General features: G+C 41.7%; 1 protein-coding gene across 3 annotated transcripts in view; it reads right to left on the bottom strand.

Annotated features, from left to right (window-relative positions):
* Positions 1-1,495: 1,495 nt before the first annotated feature.
* The window catches only part of LOC147896060 (epoxide hydrolase 3-like), a 101,621-nt gene continuing 82,522 nt past the window's right edge, over positions 1,496-20,594 (bottom strand). For all 3 annotated transcript variants that reach the window (XM_087383072.1, XM_087383071.1, XM_087383073.1), the window contains 2 exons: positions 5,107-5,348; positions 1,496-2,041 (listed from right to left, as the gene is read on the bottom strand). In XM_087383072.1, the coding sequence (XP_087239198.1) occupies positions 1,792-2,041; positions 5,107-5,348 (492 nt within the window). In that variant the 3' untranslated portion in view covers positions 1,496-1,791. The remainder of the gene's footprint in view (positions 2,042-5,106; positions 5,349-20,594) is intronic.

Here is a 20,594-nt window from a genome sequence, read left to right as displayed (position 1 = left end):
TTGCCTCAGACATATCAATGAAATAGCAAGTACATTGCGATGAGGTCAAATGCAAGCAAAGGTTGGGGACTTTACTGTGTTAGCCAAAGAAGCTGGTGAGCGAGCAAAAGCAACTTTATTTTCTTTTTAAAGATTTAAAAAAGTATAAAGTAATTTCATAAAAAATGTAAGCACAAAACCAAGCCCTTCCTCCCGCCTTCTGTAGGAACAAAGTGGAGACAGGTTTTGAACACAAGTGAGCAAGAGTGCACACACAAGAAAGCTCCAATAGAAATGTTTAAATGAAACAATACAAGTACTTGGTATATATAGTACCCAAGTACTACTGGTCAACCATAGGGTTGACTTTATGCCTACAACACCATATCTTTGTAATCTCTTACAAATCCCCCTCAATGATATGGCTGAAAGTACCCTGGAAACATCTCAGGTGTACCTTGCAGTACCTAAAGTGCTGCAAAAACAGTCCCGAAGCGAAATACACAGCTCAAACACTTACTAGAATTGCAACTTGGCCCGAACCACCTGCAAAACAGTCCACTGACTGTGTGGGCAAGCCGGAGATAACAAAGGAGCTGAAGTGAGCTGCTTGGAGCTAAATGAAGCTGTCGGGAGTACTTTTGAACTTAACACACGTGCAGAGAAGAGCCTGGAGCTGCTGGAACACACCCGAGAGAGGATGGAGCTGAAAAGAGTCCAGATCTGAGCAAAAACGCCAAAAAAACAGTTGAAAACTGATCGAATCGCCTTCTAACAAGTCGTACGGACTCGAAATCAAGTTTTGACAAGTTGTACGGACTCACGGCATTGTCGCGCAACTGTACGGACTATACGGACATCCGTACAACAGTATGGACAAAAAATAGATCCCCCCCCCCCCCCCGGGCCTGAAATGGTGCAGGATGGGCTTGTTTGTATGCGGGCAGCTCAGAAATTTCGAAAAACATTGAAATCGGACCTCAAAAGGTCAAAAAACAGCCGCTGGACTGTTGGAGCTGAATGTGAGAACCAGGAACGTGCATTGGAGCACCAAGCTTGCGGGAGTCTGGAAGCAAGGGCTCTAGAGACGGAAGCGCTCTGATACCAAATGTAGGAACAAAGTGGAGACAGGTTGTGAACACAAGTGAGCAAGAGTGCACACACAAGAAAGCTCCAATAGAAATGCTCAAATGAAACAATACAAGTACTTGGTATATATAGTACCCAACTACTACTGGTCAACCATAGGGTTGACTTTATGCCTACAACACCATATCTTTGTAATCTCTTACACCTTCCCCCTTCCCTTCTTTCCCAACCCCCTCAAAGAAAAACAAACAAAAAAAGGAGTGCGCAGAGAATTGCAAGAAATAAGTCCTCAGTGTAAACTTTAGACTTACCCTTGTCTATGTAAAAAGTCTAGGCATTGTTGGAGAAGAGGGCCTTGCCCAAGCAAGAAAAGGGGCCAATTCTAGGCTACAAGAATCGAAATTTCTTGCCCTTCCAAATGGTCAAGCTGGCTTATTGTACCAAGGTTGATATATTAATAATAAATGTATACTTCAATCCAAATATCGTGAATACACTTGCTCAATTTCTTGTCAGTAATACTGCATTGCGAGCCATCTTCCAAAATGTAAATGTTATTTCTTGCTACGATATTAAATAGCTTAGTAGGCAAACATTGTCTTGCTTGTTTCAAGGCAGTACAGCCAAATTAGGTCTAATACAGATACTGATAATCCATTCAGTACTTTCAGAAATCTCATTTCACACGATCAGTGTAAGAAATTGACTTGAATTCTTCTCTTCTCACCTAGGAAATCCATTGAGAAAACTAAGAATATGAGCATTAACAACTTCGGGATTCTCTTGATGCATGAAGTGGTGAGCATCTTCAAGCACAACTACACCTTGGAGATTAGGAACATATGCTTTCATTTGAGAATCTAGATATTCCTTTGTTCCAGGTAAGATATACACAATATCTTTACTTCCTCCTATGAACAGGGTTGGAGTAATCACTTGTGCTCCTGTCCAAGGTGCCGTGAGCTCCCAATTCCTGCAATAAAGTTGTAGAATTAGTCTCTCTCTCTCTCTCTCTCTCTCTCTCTCTCTCTCTCATGCGCGTGCACGTGCGCACGTGTGCATGCTTTCGCTTTTGCTCTCACAGCAGTACCTTTAACAACTGCATGCAGCTTGTTGCAAGCGGCAGAAACATCACCATCTTACTCTGACCTCAGTTTGACATAAGTCTCTCTCTCTCTCTCTCTCTCTCTCTCTCTCTCTCTCAATCAATCAATCAAGACATCAGTTAAAAAATACGTGGTGCAAGTCACTGCAGAAAGTATATACTGAGATTCTGCCTATTTTTCAGATGTAAAGTGGTCCTCTGCCATGGTAAAACAGCTATTATATTAGATATGTATCAACAAATTGACATGCTCACTGAAAGCTCAAGCCGGAAAAATCTAAAAGACCGAATTGAATAGCAAAAAGATATGTCCATGAAAAACTCAGTTAGATTCCAAATTAAGTACTGTAAACAGATAGAACAATATGTTCAAGCTTCATGTTAAAACAATGCTTATCATGAACTATAGGTGACTACACGACATGACATACCCACACACTGTTTTTTTGTCAAATCCATTTATCATTATATTACACAGAACAGTCCCAAAGAAAGGGACAACCAGCTACAAACATCCCCACATACCCACACACTTTTTTTTGGGGGGTGAAAAATCAAGCTACTTTATATTACAAAATCATCATCCCAGAATAGGACGATGAGAAATACATCATCATCCCACACCCACACACACCCATACAGCTCCACAATCTCAAATCACCCAAGCTTGCTATTACCCTTTTCCCTAAACTCACAGGACAGGTCTATCCATATAAGTAGTTAAATGTCTGCCATTTCGAGTCCTTGACTAACTTAAGATATCCCACCAACCTCAAACCAGTGGCAGCATCATGTGTTGAGTTGAATCAACACCACCATCTCTGTGGAGCCTCTTCCAAACCTTAGATACCAATCCATGGGAATCCTTTATCTTACTAGTTTAGCATATAGGCTATCATACTCACACCTCCCCTTTGAGGACTCTAAGAAATACCTTCAACTTGCACTCCTTGGGAGCTGCCATGTGCCCTCCCTAAAGCAGATGTACTGAGGGTTTCTTGCTGTCCCATAGACCTTTTGGTCTTCAGTGGACGTTAATAGACTTTCTTTCTTTCACCATACTGAGGCCACCAACTAACATATTAAAATAAGCCTTTTGGTATCTTCACTGAGAAATCAAATTTCTGCATAAGTTCAGCATATTTTGCTTTCTGTCCTCCAAGTCCAGGCTGATTATATAACCACTTTTCATGTTCGTGGTTAATTAGTTCTCAATTTGCACTACACACATAGTGCCTCCATGTCTTAAACTCCTTGATAATGGTAAAGAGATGCATTCATATTCTATATATCATTTCTAAGTAATTCTAAAATTTCTTATCAAAACCAAGTTGCCGTTCCTCTAAATCAACAACAACGTTTATAGATGCCCTATTCAACTTTCTGCGACTTTGGCACTTGTTGTTCCTACAATTGATCTAAGAACGACTTCTCTTTCCTCTAAAAATAGTCCGTAATTTCAGCACAATATCTTTATGAACCTGGGAAAATCGATGAAATGCATGCATGCTTTTAAGATATGTCCCCCCCCCCCAAAAAAAAAAAAAAAACAAATAAATAAATAAATTGTTTCTGGAGATATCTTGAATAAGAATGATGTAAAACAAGCTTGACTTATCATGAATCCATTGAGATCCCATCTTCACCCTACGCATTTCATATTTTTGGTAAAAAAACTGAAAACTGCCTTATTTGGCATAGACTCTTTTTAAATGTGTCTTTAGTAGTTTGAAGGCATTTTCAAGTAAGATTTGTTGTAGATTTCATACAATATTATTCTGAAAAACAGCTAAATACTAACCCTAGTTAGTCTCTATAAAACTCAAGAATGTGGCTGGTGCATTGGGTAAACCAAAAGGCATGATTTGAACTCATGAAGATCATAACAAATTCAATGTGCTATCTGATGCACATTTTTTCTTGAACACAGACTTGACACTATTTGAATCTATGATTAACCTTATAAACGTATCAAGCTCCTTAAGCTGATGAATAAGCTCAATGGATACGCTCATTAAAAGTTGGTTGCTAACTGCTCTAGTCATGACAAACCTCAAAAGATTCCTCTGTTTTCTTCATCTGGCAAATTAGTGAAGCCATGGTGACGTAAAAGGCTTAATTTGACTTTTTATATTGTCACTCAACTTCCTTCTGTTTTACCTTTTTAATTCAATAGGCAGGTATATGACATCAATTAACAATTGTACAATGATCTACTTTGCCAGAGGTGGTAAATCATCTTCAAATCTAAAAGAGCAGTTTGCATGAGTATGTTTGACCTCTGAATGATCGATACAACAGTTCCGCTCCATAGAACACATAAAACGTGAGGGGTATGCTGTGTTTCCTTTAAGCCAATGCCTAACTCTTTTTCAAACATGTTGTATTTTTCATCTTTACAGAATAGGCCTAGGCCACAGAGCCATTCTCAGCTGAGATAAGATCTTTTCAATATTTTAAAAGCAGCTATGAAACAAACACAATAGACATCCTCTTGCACCGAATTGATGGCATGGAAAACTGAGGGAACAAGATTCCCGTCTCAGCCGAAGCAAAATGCCCGTGATCTCCGTTCACAACCTCTCGCAGGTCTCATGCCACCATCATTGATGTAACCACATGTAACTACTTTCAATCTAAGCATCATCATTGATCCCAATAGATCTATCACCTTGTCTATGTAGAGCTAGTCTGCAGACATGTAAGTACCGAGGTTTTGGAGAAATACTCAACTCTTCCTTTACAATATTCAACCTTTTGTATTATATACACCCATAGATCTACTCTCTTTCTGCCCACACATATCACCTTGACACATGTACTAAATGATAGTTAAAATTATACTTCCTCATGAAAGGCTGTATTTCAATCAACAAATCATATATGTTTTAAACTCAAATCGACAAAACAATGACTTAAAATGGAAAGCTTACAAGTCCATCACCCGATAATAGTTGAAACCACCAGTAAACCCTATCTTCTCAAACTGATCTGCATAGTGCTGGATATCTTCTGCAGATATCCATGCAGGAAAATCTTTTGGGTCATCCATGATTTCTGAAATCTCTTTATTGGGAGGTGCAATAATGAGCTCAGCCCTCGTGCTCAAAAAACTCTTCCTTAGGATAGTTGTACACCCTTGACGAGCAAAGTCCGCTTCTGCCCTTCCCGGTTCCTGTAGAGATTTAGGCAGGATAAAAATTATAATTAACAAGTGATTAAAGAGCAATAACATGTTACATGCTTTTCGAAAATGACATAAACTCTCTCATATCTTCACACTCAGGGCTTTGATTGAGGAGGCGAAGTCACATAAGCAACGGCTCTATTGTTGCTTCGTGGACTTCAGAAAGGCATTTGACACTGTGCCGCGTTTCAGACTCTTCCAGCGACTTCGTGACTTGGGATTCAATGGGGAGATTCAATGGGCGATCATGGCCTTGTATGAGAGAGTCACAGGTAGAGTCAGGACACGGGCGGGGCTGTCGGGGGAAGTACGCAGTACGATAGGGGTGAAGCAGGGGTGTCCTTTGTCTCCGACACTCTTTGGTCTCTATATCGATGAGTTAGAGATGTACATACAGACGATGGGTGGTACAGGTTCTTTACTGGCAGGATCCATGATACCGATTCTCCTCTATGCAGATGACGTGGTTCTTATTTCTTCCTCCCAGCAGGGTTTACAGGCACATCTCCATGCACTCCACAGCTTTTGTCAGGACAGAGGGTTGTCTGTAAACCTTGGGAAGACCAAAGTCATGGTCTTCAACATGTCATACCAGGTTTATAGGAGAGGCGAGTTCTCTTTCACATTTGATGGGCAGGAGGTGGAGCTAGTCAGGGAGTATACATATTTGGGTGCCACATTTAGAGGTCCAGTCTTCACCATGACGCATGCAGCACGAGATAGGATCAGTAGAGGGTATGCCGCCTTGGCTCTTCTCGAGAGGCAGTGTGCACAGTCACATTTTCAGCATCGCGACACGAAGTCCTTACTTTTCAATACGCTGGTGAGACCTGCAATCATGTATGCTAGCCCCTTTTGGGCAGGAGATCTCAGTGTTGCAGATTGGAGACGAGTAGAGAGGTTACAGATCATCATGTTCTCCAGATTGATCAGAGCGAAGCCCACGGTACCGCATCAGATTACGTTCGCAGAGTTCGGAGCTACACCCCTAGCGCTAGATGCAGCATTTCAGTCAGTTACATACTTGCAAAGGATCAGGGCGCTCGGAGACTCAACAGCAGGCAAAGCACGATTACCGTGGCTAGCACTGACATCCTCGCAGATGTTAGCGGAGAGAGGTCATACTTTTTGTTGGTACCACACACTCTCCACATGGCTCACCTCGCTGGGCTTGGATATGGATAGGCTGCCACCATTTCGATACAGCATAGATGCCCCTCGCCTCCCTCTCACTCGACATGAGCTCAGCCAGGTTATCAGGGCAGATTTGTTGCAGCTACACACGTTTTGCACTTGGGTTCATCCCACGGAGCTTCCTACGAAGATGGCCACATATCGTGACCATTTTCTCAGGATTTCAGAGGATGGCTTCATCATATCCCCAGGATATATCGGCGTTCATATGTCGCACTCACTCAGGATTGCCTTGGGCTAGCTCAGGGTATCTTCCCACAGATTAGACGTTGAGGCCGGCAGGATGCATCGTACAGCTACCGGACATAGACCCAGGCGAGAGACTAGGATATGCCCTTGTTGCACTATGGGGGAGGTGGAGACTGAGGAGCACTTTGTTTGCAGATGCCCTTTATATTATGAGATCCATGGCAGATTTCACTGTTTATTTGGGCATGGATTTGGACCTCTCTCTCGGATTATGGAGTATGAGGATCAATATTGCTTAGCGTTGTTCATCAGGGAGATCACCAGATACAGAGAGAGATTCCTCAGAGAGCACCGTCGCATCCCTGCCAGAGACCTGGTTATTCATGAGGAGCAGGACGAGGCGCAGGACCATGAGCACAGAGATAGCCCATCTTGCCAGAGAGCACCGATGGTTCCACCCCGAGGATGTATATATGACATGATCCGGCAGCACCGCAGGATGATCTTACACAGAGGCCGTACCCGTCGCTTTATTTCTAGACGACGGAGGATGATGGTAGATTTTCGGAGGAGATTGCTCCATGGAGACTTGGCGCCGCCAGCAGCCCATTTGACACTTGCCCAGATCTTCACACTCATGGCAGGAGGCATGGTCGATGGCCATGACTTCCATCATTTCTTTGGATCACAGACCCCTTAGGGAAGACGATGTTCCTCATATTTCATATTTTACATTTTGTACCTAGGCATTTTTGGTACTCTATTTCATTTCATTTTGTATCTAGGATTTTTGTAGCCATTTTTGGCATCTTAGCGGTATTATGATGAGGCCACCTAGTTGGCGCATCATTGATGATGTATCTTCCTTTCGGATGATTTTGTGTCCCATAGGCCATGTATGGCCTTCCGTGGACCTTTAATAAAATTTCTTTCTTTCTTTCTCTCTCTCTCTTTCTCTCTCTCTCAGGGTTTCATCGATCCACCCGGATACACACGGATCCATCTCCCTGACTCCTTGAGGTTATCAATCGGAAAGTTTTGTGTTTCATCGCACCGACTCAATATTGAGAGTGGACAGGCAGAGCATACCCACCATTGAGGGCCACATCTGCACTTTATGTGACCATCAAGAGGTCAAGTCAGAGGAGCATTTCGCTTTCAGATGCCCGGTATACTATGAGATCAAAGGTTTCTATCACTTTCTTTTCAGGGACAGCTTTGGACCCCTATCTACTCTCATCCTACCCAAATCAAAGATGCTTGGTGTCCTTTATCCATGAGGCCATCCGACTTCTGATATACACCCCCTAGTAGATGAATCGAGTCTGTCCCAGACACAAGAGAACAATCCGGGTGAGTTTGGGCCTTCAAAGAGATTTGCATCAGAAGCGTCTTGTGCATGGGGATAACAGTGGGAAAATAGCACTAGGAACAACAAATTTGACGCACATAACTCAATGAAGTTGCCAATTCTGTGCCAACACCAAGAACCAGTCGAGAGTTATAAAAAATTTCAACTCTGAACACAATATACTACTGCTCCAATCAATGAAAATAGACTGCGAAATCACTGAAAAAAGTTGCAATTACTCAGCCAAAGTTTTAGCAAAAGAACACAGAGAAGTAAATTTTGTAAATATGTTCACTCCATAAATAGAAGAGCACATTTGCTTATATGACCCCAAAAAGGACCCCAAAATTGACCTTAAGAAATGTGACTCCATACTCCAACTTTTACCAAGGCATCTAAATGGCAGATGTATGAGGCAATGGTAAATATGCAGAGCGAAAATACTACGCTTGCACAAGAGGTCAAGAAGCTAAAGGATACCATGCATGAAATGGCACAGAAAATGCTCTCTATTGACAGCAAGAGAGAAAGGGGTATGCCGAACTAATTAAAATAGAACAAGGATATGCTAAGCTTGCCAACATGGAGCAGAAATCGAAGAAGAGCACACAGGGGCAGAAAGAAAAAGGGGAGAAGGTCCAACCAGATGCAGCAAACATTGATCTAAAGAATTTGAGGGTAAATTTCATCTTGACGCTTACTGTCTATGTATCTTTTATCCTCTTGTGTTATTAATGCGTACACATGACTTTTGGGTTGTGCATGGCTTAACCCCTGTGCAAGTGATTGCAGAAAATTAACAGAAGCTTGATCCAAAGTCTGATGGTGCAAAGCAGGACTGGGTTGCAATTTATGATGAATGTGCTTCTATCTTATATCAGGTTTGTTGTGAATGTGCTTAAACATTATTGATATCTGTTATTGGGAATGGTAGCCACAAATATGTTGTATTGTGTAGTGTAAACTATGTTGAGCCTACAGAAACATCTCATGAGATCTTTGTTGGTCTTATATATGGGCTTGTTTACTAAGGTGTATGGTCAGTTTAGAGGAGAACAGGTGTATACACAACGGTCTTAATTTCAAAGGTATATGCATAATCTACAATGCATCAATTTATTGAACTTGCTTCTAGGAAGGGTCCAAGGAGTAGACCTTTTGAACATTGGGGTGTAGATGTTCATATTGTCGTACTTCACAATTCAATTTGGTCTCGTCTTCATTGCGCCCTGAAGATGTTCCCTGACTATAGAAGATCAAAGATGGTGGAAGAAGAGATTTGACTATACTGGGTGAAGCTAACAAAGATTCGGATGAACATCAATGGCTCAAAAGAAATCTAACACACAAAAGCAAAGAAATGCTGCTGCATAGAATCTTATTCCATGGAGGTCAAAACTGGTTGATGCTACTGCGAGTGCCAAACCAAGTTTGCCCAACAACTAGTATCCACGGCGGAAAATGCTTCCCCGATCAGTCTAGGCTTGGGTGCCACCTGTTTGTATGTGCGAGATTTTCCCTCTTTCTCGGCTTCCTTTGCTGTTTTCCAGGACTTATTTGCGTTTTTACATTCTTGGTTATGCCAGTGATTGCATGGTCCCTTGAACCCTTGGCCCAAACATCCATCCAATGCATTCTGAAAGATACAGTAAGAATTGAACCTACCGAGTTCCAATGCTTCACCCCTTACTTTGACCAAAGCATTTTTGGGCTGTTATCAGCAGCAAATCTGTTATGTGTCTCTCGCAGGTTTTGTTCATACTTAATATAAGTATTTTTTAGGAGAGGAGGGGGGGGCGGGGGGGAATCTGTTATGTATGTGTTCATCATACGGCAAGTAGATGGCATTTGACCTTGTGATAATGCTACCTCAATGTCCCTCTCATAAATTTTTGTAATCCATTCTCAGCCTTGGTTGTGCAGCAATTGTCTGTTTTTGGATAGCATTCCTTGTACCTATGATGCCTAGAGACATTGCTCTATGGTCGGATTTGAGAAACTCCCTCTTGATCTTGTGGTATTTAAGTACATGCCTTGTGTGTGGGCTCATGATCACATAATCAATTACACTTGATCCCTGAGGGATTTTGCATGATTTCTCCGTTTCTTTGAAATATTGAATGCCATTACAGACTTGTAATCCAAAGCACCCGCACAATGTGAGGAGGTGCCTCCCCATTTGGGTGATTTCCCCTAGTCTCTTGATGTTCTCTTCTAGCCCTTTCGTTCTTCATCATTGTGTTCTATTTCTTCCATCATGGGGTCTCTCCCCTCCTTTGTAATGACACCCTGCATTGAGCCTGTTCTCGCATTAAATTCTCCTGCCAAGATAATGGCATACTCTTTAGAAAACCTGGCTATGTCCTCTCCCAAATGCATAAAAGGGTCTTCCCAGGATAGATGATTGTTGTGCATGTAGATAGGTGATTGTAGGGGTGCAAGGTAGTATGATGCCAGCCTGACATTTCCCTCTTTTGCTGCTATTTCTAACCACGTACATTGCTTATGTGGGTCTTGTTTTATGACCTTGTCTGTTTTTCGAATGTCTTGCTGATATAACATGCTGTCCCACCAAACCCTCTCCCTCCTATGTGGGTTTTTGTGTTCCATGTTGAAGTTTCCCGAAATCCCTTAATTTCTCGGAGCTCATTTCCCTCATATTCCCATGATTCCAAAATTAAAAGTATATTTGTCTCCAATATTTCATCTTTCAATGCTATAAGCACCATCTTAAGGGGCATTTGATATGAGTCAAAGATTTGACAAAAAACCAATATTCCCAAAAGCTTAAAGAGCTAGAAATAATAAGAAATGCAAAGAAAGAAGGAAATTTTGCATGCTTGAAGGATGGAAAAGCGACAGACCCTAAACCAAGGTCTCAGAGCTGCCATTGGGACAAACTGAGAGTGGCAGGCCTGCCACATAGGCAGCATGTAGGCTGCAATGTGGGCTGCTATGGAGCATAACCAAGTTGTAGGGGGTTCGACAAGCTCTGACCAATGGGCAGAAGGGCCCATCCAAAGGGAACCCATCTGACCAGAACCAGTAGCAAGGGATGGCAGGCTTCGGCCAGCAATTGGGGCTGGAACAAGCAGTGGCAGACTGTGCAGCACCCAGGGAGTGGTTGGGTCAGTAAAGGGCTGTACAAAGGAGTCATGTGCGCAAGCACAAAAGTCCTGTACAGCAGTCAGTAGCAAAACGTGGAGCCAACAGAAGCTACAGGAGCAGGTTGGGTCTGGTTGGGGCATTGGCCAGGGCCTCCATCCCTAATGAAAGGGCCCTTAAAGGGGGCATTCTCTATTCCATCCAGAAAGTAGTCTGGTGCCTCAACTTGGGCTCCCACCACTGCAGCAAGGAGGTCCATTACTACAGCAAGAGGCCTCCATCATTGGCCACCGCCGACACAGGACGGAATCATAGGAGTCTTGTGCCTCACCATTGCACTGCCTATACAGCAGCAAGGAGGTCAATGTTCAACACTGCCTTACGATAGGCTGTCCAAGGGAGCAGCAGGAATCCGATACATGTCAGAGTTGAGCTTTTAGCAAAAGCTTTTGTCCAAATTTTTATTAAATATCACTTGGAATTTAAAAATATCCACAAATGAAATATAAACAAACAACAATAATTTTCATCCATACACAAATTTATAACTGAAGAAAAAAGGCATCAGACAGTGAGAAAAAGGAATGGAATAAAGAAACATTGACAACGCGTGGGGTATGAATGAGGATCACCCCTTGCTGGAGCTAGTCATCTTGCAAATTATGGGATTCCAATAATTTTGAATATGATAGTATTCCAAAAATCCTGAACGGAACCAACATGGACCCTAGAAGAAAAACTAAATGTTTGCATCCTCAACTAACACTACTTAACTCTTTGGATTGATCCGTAAAAAGAAATTCATCCTTCATGCTACCTTCCTTTCTATTCCATTGACATGAGTTCACTCTTAGACTCAGGATGAGAGGGAGTCCATGACATGGAATGTGTACTTTGTTCATAGTCATCATGAAAAGTTTCAGTGAAATGGTTTCAACATTTCTAAAACAATTCAAGTTTCCCTTAGAAAAATCTGTCAAGTGGAATTACGCGCACGCGTGCACACATGCGTATCATATTTGATTTTTTAAGGGTTTGAGAGACTAGGGGGAGTGGGAAATAGCCTCCGAACTAGTTTGAACTTTGAAACAGCAAACTGGCAACTGTATAGAGACTAGTAAAACTGAAAGTTGAAAGCTCCATAATTCCTAGTATTCTAAAGACTAAGTTCTAAGTAGTCACATCATACATGTTCCATCATAATTCATAGTGCATGTATGATACATCAACGGTCATACATCATTATATCAACATGCAACATCATACTACGCAGTCATCCAGATTCATGATTCCATAAATGCTACATCATATCACTGTTCATCCACAATATGAATCGATCCATACAAAATCATAAATGATGACTATGAGCCAATGGCCATACATATTACAAATGTCAATCATGCTGCATGCATATGCATATTGCAAGTGTCAAGACTAGTACTTGTAACTCTAGTCACAAACAGTAAAGCATGCATGATGATGCATACAAATAACTATAAGTTAGGTAGACATCACAGTCTATACATGGTCTTTCATGATGATAGAGATGCATGTATAGACATCACAGTCTATACATGGTCTTTCATGATAATAGAGATATCAATTGATGGTTTCACATCCTCCTTAGACCCATCCTCCCTGGTGTCAAACCCTAAAAATCTTCCTTTCGGAATTTACATGCATATAGACAAAGTCAATCTATCATGAGAGTCAGAAAATCAGATGGTATTTGGACCCAGACTTTATCTCAGCTAGAAAAACAATGTTTGGATCATTTTCAACTGCTTTTTTCTCAGCCATCTTCTTCTACTCCTCAGGTTGAATTGGCTCAGAGCAAATTTATTGATCTTATTTCTCCTATTGTTTCTTTGCCAAAAGCTTCATTGATGGAAGTGTCTTTTTCAGATATTGAATTGGATGAAGCTCTCAAACATTTGGGTAAACATAAATCCCCTGGTTGGGATGGTTTGACGGTTGAATTTTTTGTAGCCTTCCGGGCTGAATTGAAGGGTCCAATCTTGAAGCTCATTAATGTAGCCTGGCAGCATCAACATCTTCCTTCAGCTTGGAAGCATGGTCTGGTCAAGCTTGTGCCCAAAAAACTCCTAAGTGAGACTATGGCTGAGTGGAGGCCCATCACTTTAATGCCTGTTATATATAAACTGATTGCTAAAATGTTGGTTCATCAGATAAAGGATATTCTTCATGATGGACTTCATCCCAGGCAATATGGTTTTGTTTCAAGAAAGAATATACATGATAATATCTCCAATACTCTCATCGCAATGGAATATGCTAAATATTCAGCTCAAGATGTTTTGGTCATGCAGGTAGATGTGGCAAAGGCATTTGATACCGTACGGTGGGATTATGTCTCTCAAATCATGTCTAGACTTGGTTTTGGGCCAAAGCTAGTTAATGTCATATATTGGCTTTACTCAGATTCCACTGCTCAATGCTTTATAGGGAATCATTTATCTGAGTCTTGGACTCTGGGACGATCAGTTCGATAGGGATGCCCTCTCAATGCTTTGCTCTATGCTATTGCTTCACATCCTTTGCTTCTTTATATGGAGCATGTGGTTGATACTGGATAGTTAGTGGGGCTTCAAATTCCTAGCTCACGGCCTTTCATTGCACAGGCTTATGCAGATGATTCTTTCTTCATGCCAAAGAATTGTCCTCTGGAGCTTCGCTTATTGATGGATACCCTTTCTGATTTTGGGTTGGCAGCTGGTCTAAAAATTAATTTTCAGAAATCAAAACTCTTGCCTCTCAAGCATTGCGACTGGCATGCTCTCCTTTGGCCAGGTCAGATTATTCATCCAGAAAACATAGTAAGACATTTGGGTTATCCAATTGGCTGGAAAATCAAAAATAAGCAACAAATGTCTTGGGTATTCAACAAAATTCAGGACAAATTAGAATATTGGAAGATCTCCACTTGGCCTTTGCATGTTCCGCTTCGAATTGTTTAGTCCATTGTTTTAGCTTATGTCCAGTTTTACTTGCCTTTATTAAATTGGTCATCTCGAGATCTCTCTTCATTTATGTCTCAAGCCATGGAGATTTTTTGGAAAACTAAGCTTCATAAAAAAGCTTTAAGGTTTCTCAAAATGGACCTGCTTTGCTCACCAAGAATGCATGGTGGTTTCAATATTCTAAACATCAAATTTCATGTGTTGGCAAGAAAGATCACTATGCTCAAGGGTTTTTTTCAGCAAGAGCAGCCATGGTCTATTATGTTGGCATTTTTGTGTGGCCAGATGCACACAAATGCTTATGGGGCATTGGCTAGTTGATCCATCGGAAGTAGTACTTGGCAAGTTTCAAGGTAAAATACCTGGTTGTCCATTTTCTACTGCCTTGATTCAAGATTTTGGAAGCAGGTGCTCTTTCGCATCAAATGGTCTCCCCGTCCTGCTTCTATAGCTTCATCGCTTCGAATGAAAAGCCTTCACTAGAGTGCTGTTTTTTACTCTCCTCTTGCTGTACAACAACCAATAAGAGCTTACAATCTCATGAAGTTGGGCATCCGGTTCATTGACGATGTGGTAGATACTCAGGGGCATATTCTCTCTTTTCCGGCAGCATGCCAACACTACCATCTTGTGATGCATCATAGACCCATATGGAAAGTTATTGCAGATCTCTTACTTCCTTTGGTACCGATTCCAACATTGAAAGTAAGAGACAGGCTACAAGATTGGCATCTTCAGTCTTCAAGTCCAGGATTATCCTCTCAGTCTTTGCATCTATTGACTTCCATACAGGCTTATCGATTGATATTACCTCCTCCATGGATTGTTCTTCATGCAAATTCTCTTTGGCATCTGATGGCATCTGAATAAGTCTTTAACTTGGTGGAAAAGAAAATTGATATTGATATGGAAGTTGAAATTGCCATTGAAGCAGAGACTCTTTTTCTGGAGATGTGTTGTTAATATTTTTCCAGTGGGAGTGAAATTGGCTCAAAGAAAGATTGCCTCTCCTCTTTGTCCAAGATGTCATCATACTCCTGAGAGTATTCAGCACTTATTGTAGTTTTCTTCATATTCCAGAGACCTCTTGGACAAGATCTCCTATTTTTGATCTCTCAGATTTCCAGCACACAGGTTCTCAAGGTTTTTCTAGATGTTTGGCAGATTATCAGCTTCTTTGTCACAGTATTCTCTTTTCTTTCATTGGATCAAATACTCGGCCTTATGAACCCTTTGGTTACAACGAAATCATGCATTTCTGAATTCATCTCTTCAGCACCCTTATGAGTTCTTCCGGGCCTCATTGCAGCAGTCCTTATTTGATGCCTTGCATGAGGAAGATTTGGATGTTTCTTGCATTCAGCTTTTCTTTTATTGTTTCTGATGGATAGGGCATTGGTTCTTTTCTCGAGCACTGCCTTGTTGTAAAATGGATGTTTCATAATATAATGTTCTTAGTTTCACCAAAAAAAAAAAAAAAGTGTGCTCTATATAAGAGTTGTACTTGTCTAGTGTCAAATCAATCAAGTATCAAGCTTATAAGCTCTTTGGTCTACAAGTGAGTACTTTCATTTTGTTCATTGCTCTTGCTATTTCATTTTCATTTCATTATGTCTCTCTTAGAGTATTATTATCTCTCTCCCCAACCTACCCCCTCTCTCTCCCTCTCCACCATGCACCTTCATGTGGTATCAGAGCCTCCTTTCCTACTTTTTCCTTCTCCATGCTCAATCTAGAGGATGAGGGAAGCCCACAAAAGGAGTCCTGTCCTCCATGATTGAGCTACCTTCCACTCCTTTCTCCCCATCTTGTTCTCTTCTCCTACCTTAGCCTCACCTTTGGAAGCTATGGAGCTTGGTTTGCTGCCCACATCACCATTCTTGTGGGCATTAGTCGGCGTCTTCGTAGAGGAAAAAGACAACTAGTTTTTTGCTCAAAAACAGCTCGTTTTTGCTGTTTTGGGGGCATTCTTGTGAAGGAAATAGTTGCTTACTGTTGTGGAGATGTTTCTACTACTGGTCGCCCTAAAAACGACCTCATTTGGAGCCCGTTTTTAAAGAAACGACCTACTTGAAGAGAGCTGCTGCTACATCGACCATTGGCGTCATTATGTGTGCTATTTCTGCTTAATGTCTCTAATCCTCCACATGAGCTGAGCTATCCTCATTTTGCCCCCAAATTGCTACTCCATCTCCCGCATGATGACATCTCTATCCTCCGCCTCTTCTGCCTTGAGTTCCAGCCCTCAGTTTCATCTCTTTTCCTGCTCCTAAAGTGCTGAAGACTGAAGTTGTCATTTCCCACAGTACACAATGAGTTCTCTCTCTTCAAACGCATTGCTCATGGAGAAGTTTAAGGGGGAAGGATTTCCTACTTGGCAAACTAAGGTTCAGTTGCTCCTCATGAAAGAAAATGTATGGGATGCTATTGAGGATGACGCTCCCACAACAAATCCTCAACAACTCAAGACATGGAAGCAACACAACTCAAAAGCTATTGCTATCATCAAAATTTGCCTCAATAATACTATGATTTATCATATCGACTTTAAATCAACGACCAAGGCGATATGGGCGCGTCTTGAAATCTTTTTTGTAACAAAATCACAACCTCCAAGGTTTTCTTGAAGTTGCAATTTTATAAATGATAGTGATACCTTGAGTGCACATTTAGCAAAAATGCAATTTCTTGTGCAACAACTTTCCCGCCTGAAGTGTTTCCTGGATGACGAGGACAAAATGGTTGTCCTCATGAAGAGTATGGAAGGAGTCACTTGTTTTGAGCATACTCTTGAAATACTTAGGCTTGCCACGACTACCTTTGATGATATGGTGACTCTTCTTCTCGAAAAAGATCGCTAAAACAAACAATCTCCAATCTCTTCTTCAGAACTACAAAGGCTCTTGCCTCCACCAGCAGATGGAAACCCTGGCCTACACCAGCACATGGAAAGACAAAGCCATTCAAGCCTCTCAAGTGCACCTTTTGAAACAAGGTTGGTCATACAGAGGACTGATGCTACCAGAAGCTTGCCAAACAACAAACTAAGGACCATGCCAATTGGGTTGCAGCTGCCACCCGAGTGAAAATGAAGATGACGACCTTCCGACACAAGTTCATGCTCTTATTGTTGAAATACGACATCTCTCTTTCCCTCCAGAGGAAGATGGAGATTATGATCCATATATTTTCTAAACATGTTCTATTTGGGTACTCTGCCCTGGGATGTTTCCCAAAAATGAATGTAATAAATCATGTGTGTTGAGTCAATAAAGATCCTCTGCCTTGGATAGTCGTCCTAAAATGATGTATTTATTTGTTTATTTTCTTGTGTATGGCTCCATGTCCCTCATTAGTCCTTGAAGCCAAGAGGGGGATGTACTGTGGGAGCCATGTATTGGCTTTGATAAGTCTATTTATCAGGCCTGGCATGTGAGTTCCAGGATGTTGGTGCATTGGTCTTCTAGACCTCTGAGTTGGTCATACATCATTACATGATGAGCCTCTGACCCATGCTAGGTGAGCCTCTGACCCATGTTAGGTGAGCCTCTAAGTCTATACCATGCTCACTGCCTCTGAGCCATGCTCACTTGCCTCTGAGTTAGCATGGGAGCCATGTCTAGTTCTAGACCCTCATTGCCATCATTGCACAGTTCGATGACCATCATTGTCATGTTCTTGGCTCCATTCTAGTAGTCACTCACCTTTCCTCCATGGGGGGGTGTTCGGAAATGGAGTCAAGATGAGTCAATTTGGTGTGTTCTAGTCTAGTGTGTCCTATGGATGCCACATGTCACATTGGGAGTTATCCCATATGCATTGGTGTTTATATGTGTGTCTACGCTCTATATAAGAGTTGTACTTGTCTAGTGTCAAATCGATCAAGTATCAAGCCTACAAGCTCTTTGATCTACATGTGAGTACTTTCATTTTGTTCATTGCTCTTGCTATTTCATTTCCATTTCATTATGTCTCTCTTTGAGTATTATTATCTCTCTCCCTAGCCTACCCTCTCTCTCTCCCTCTCCACCATGCACCTTCAAGCCCATCCTCATTCACTTGCTCTACCTACACCTTATCCTCAGCATATATATTGTTCAACGGGAGGAGGCCTTTGCTATATCATTGAAAATTTCTGCATCAGTTGTCGGGAGCAAATTTATAGAGATATATAGTCGCAACCAAGAGGGGAGAAGATGGAAATCTGGTGTGAGCATCCATAAAATCCATCTTGTGCTTTGAAGCCAGGGAGTGCAGCCCTGAATCTGGCACATGAAAAAATATTCCAAGATCACTGCCAGGAAGGAGACATCTGATGACCAACTTACAAAGTAGCACTCTTCACTTTATGTCAAGATCAATAAAGGAGACAGCTGGACTCAAAATTTGTCAAATGCATATTTGTGGAGGAACAAAAGGAATACACAATATATGACATGAGCAGAGGAGGCAAAAGGATTAGAAGTCTGTAAACTGCATATTTGTTGGTTGTGTAGAGGAACAAAAGGCATATAGGCTCTATGATATGCAGAAGAGAAAACTCATTATCAGTAAAGATGTGTTTAATGAGGCAAATGACACTCAACCCTGTAAATAGGGCGAACAGCAACCACATTCTCTTCTAATTTAGAGAAGGAATAGCCAGAATAATAGGTTGAACAGCCCAGAATTGTGGATAAAGGGAAGATCGTAGTTGAGGAGACTCAACCCTGTCTTAGAAATAAATGGGCCAGCTGGTAGGCGGATCCCATGAAGGATTCAAATGTGACAGAACTTTCAGAGACAATCAGTGAAGGACCCAGGAGGTGACAAGGAGTAACAAAAGCTCATTGAGAAGTATTCCAGTTACTGGCATGTACCTTTGGTAAGAGAGAGAGAGAGAGAGAGAGAGAGAGAGAGAGAGAGAGAGAGGAGCAAGTTGGCACCAAATAATGTATAACATAAAGAAGAACTCTGAAGGCAGAATCTAGAACTCAAGGTTGGTCAATGGTGGCTGCCACCATTGACCAAGGTTGGTCAATGGTGGCAGCAAGGTGAGGGTATTAAATACTCTGAAACCTTTGCATCTATGGCAAAATCGAATACAAATCATGAGAGTGTGCTCAATCCTAAACTAAAAAGCTATTGAGAGTATCCAAATTGAGGCCCTTTGCTGTTGGTCTCTGACAAATTGTCCCTTGTGTAGTTAAGGTCTTTTATCTCTGATAAGAAGCTTCCTTGTACCAAGCAAGAATCCATCCTGGCAGGCCCTAGAAACTGCATGTGATCACCACCAAAAGCCATCCATGGTCCTGTGCGTGGGAACTGCATCCAATTCACTTTTTGGATGACTGAAAGTCAATGATTTGGAGAATAAAATCAGGTATCCAGCTGGTGCTTGGCAAAATGGCTGATTCAACAGCCAACAGGGCATAATCAATTGAGAACAATCCCAGAATGTCCCCACTATGAACTGCCCATGATCTCACGTAAAACTATCCAATGCCTCTTGTATCTCAGAACTATATCATCTTCTAGACCAGGTATAGGAGAGACAAGCCATAACTGGAGAAGTTGTTGGATCTGAAACACTGACTTTTGCTTTGGCCAAAATTAAATCTCTCCCATGCTGAGGGCCTCTCTCCTAGATATGAAGTTAAAAAACCCTTGAACTGGTCCTCCGAGCTTATCCTCCAAAATCTAAAGCATGTTCAACACACCAAAATCTATTGCAGAGAGCTCTTTGAAAGTGCAGCCCAAAAAGCCTGATAATGACCTGGGAAGCAAGAAACAATTAGAGATAGAGTACCTTCAGTAAGCTTAAAATAATGCTCTGTCCTCTACAAGTACTCCTTTAGCCTCTCCACTCCATCTCAGGTTGACCAAAATAATGCTATGTCGTTTACAAGTACTCCTTCAGACTCTCCACTCCATCTCAGGTTGACCAAAATCTTCTTCAATACCATTTCAAGACTATCTTACTTCAGTTATCAAGCAAAACTTGGCATCAGTGCATCTCCTTTCCCTTTTCATCTTACATTCCTGGAAAAGCAAGAATTCTGGAGGAGATTCAAATCATGGCGTAGACAGAAAACATTTTCAAGCAATTGGTATACGGAAGTGCTGCTTGATTCATGGTCCAAGATACTAAGCTGTTCTTAGACATGAGACCTGAAGTGAAAGGAGGAAACAAAACTTGCCTCACCTTCTCCTGACATGCAGGAAGGTGAAACAAGATAACAGCCTCTATGGGGGCAACTCACTTCTAGGCTGGAAGAAAGAGGTCCAACTCAAGATGTCTGGAATAAAAGAGCAATCCCAGGCTAGAACCAATAAAGAACAAAGAAGCAGAGAATCCAGACCCCAGATCGCATGCAAACTACAAGGATGAGGCTAGGAAGCCACGAACTCTCCTATCTCAGCAGCGAAACTCCA

The sequence above is a fragment of the Dipteris shenzhenensis genome, chromosome 12 (genome assembly GCF_047967505.1).
Source record: "Dipteris shenzhenensis isolate YYH24624 ecotype China chromosome 12, Dip_SZ_1.0, whole genome shotgun sequence".
In the NCBI taxonomy this organism is placed as follows: domain Eukaryota; kingdom Viridiplantae; phylum Streptophyta; class Polypodiopsida; order Gleicheniales; family Dipteridaceae; genus Dipteris; species Dipteris shenzhenensis.
The sequence above is the reverse complement of the archived record's forward strand: the minus strand, read 5'-3'. Positions and strand labels throughout refer to the sequence as shown.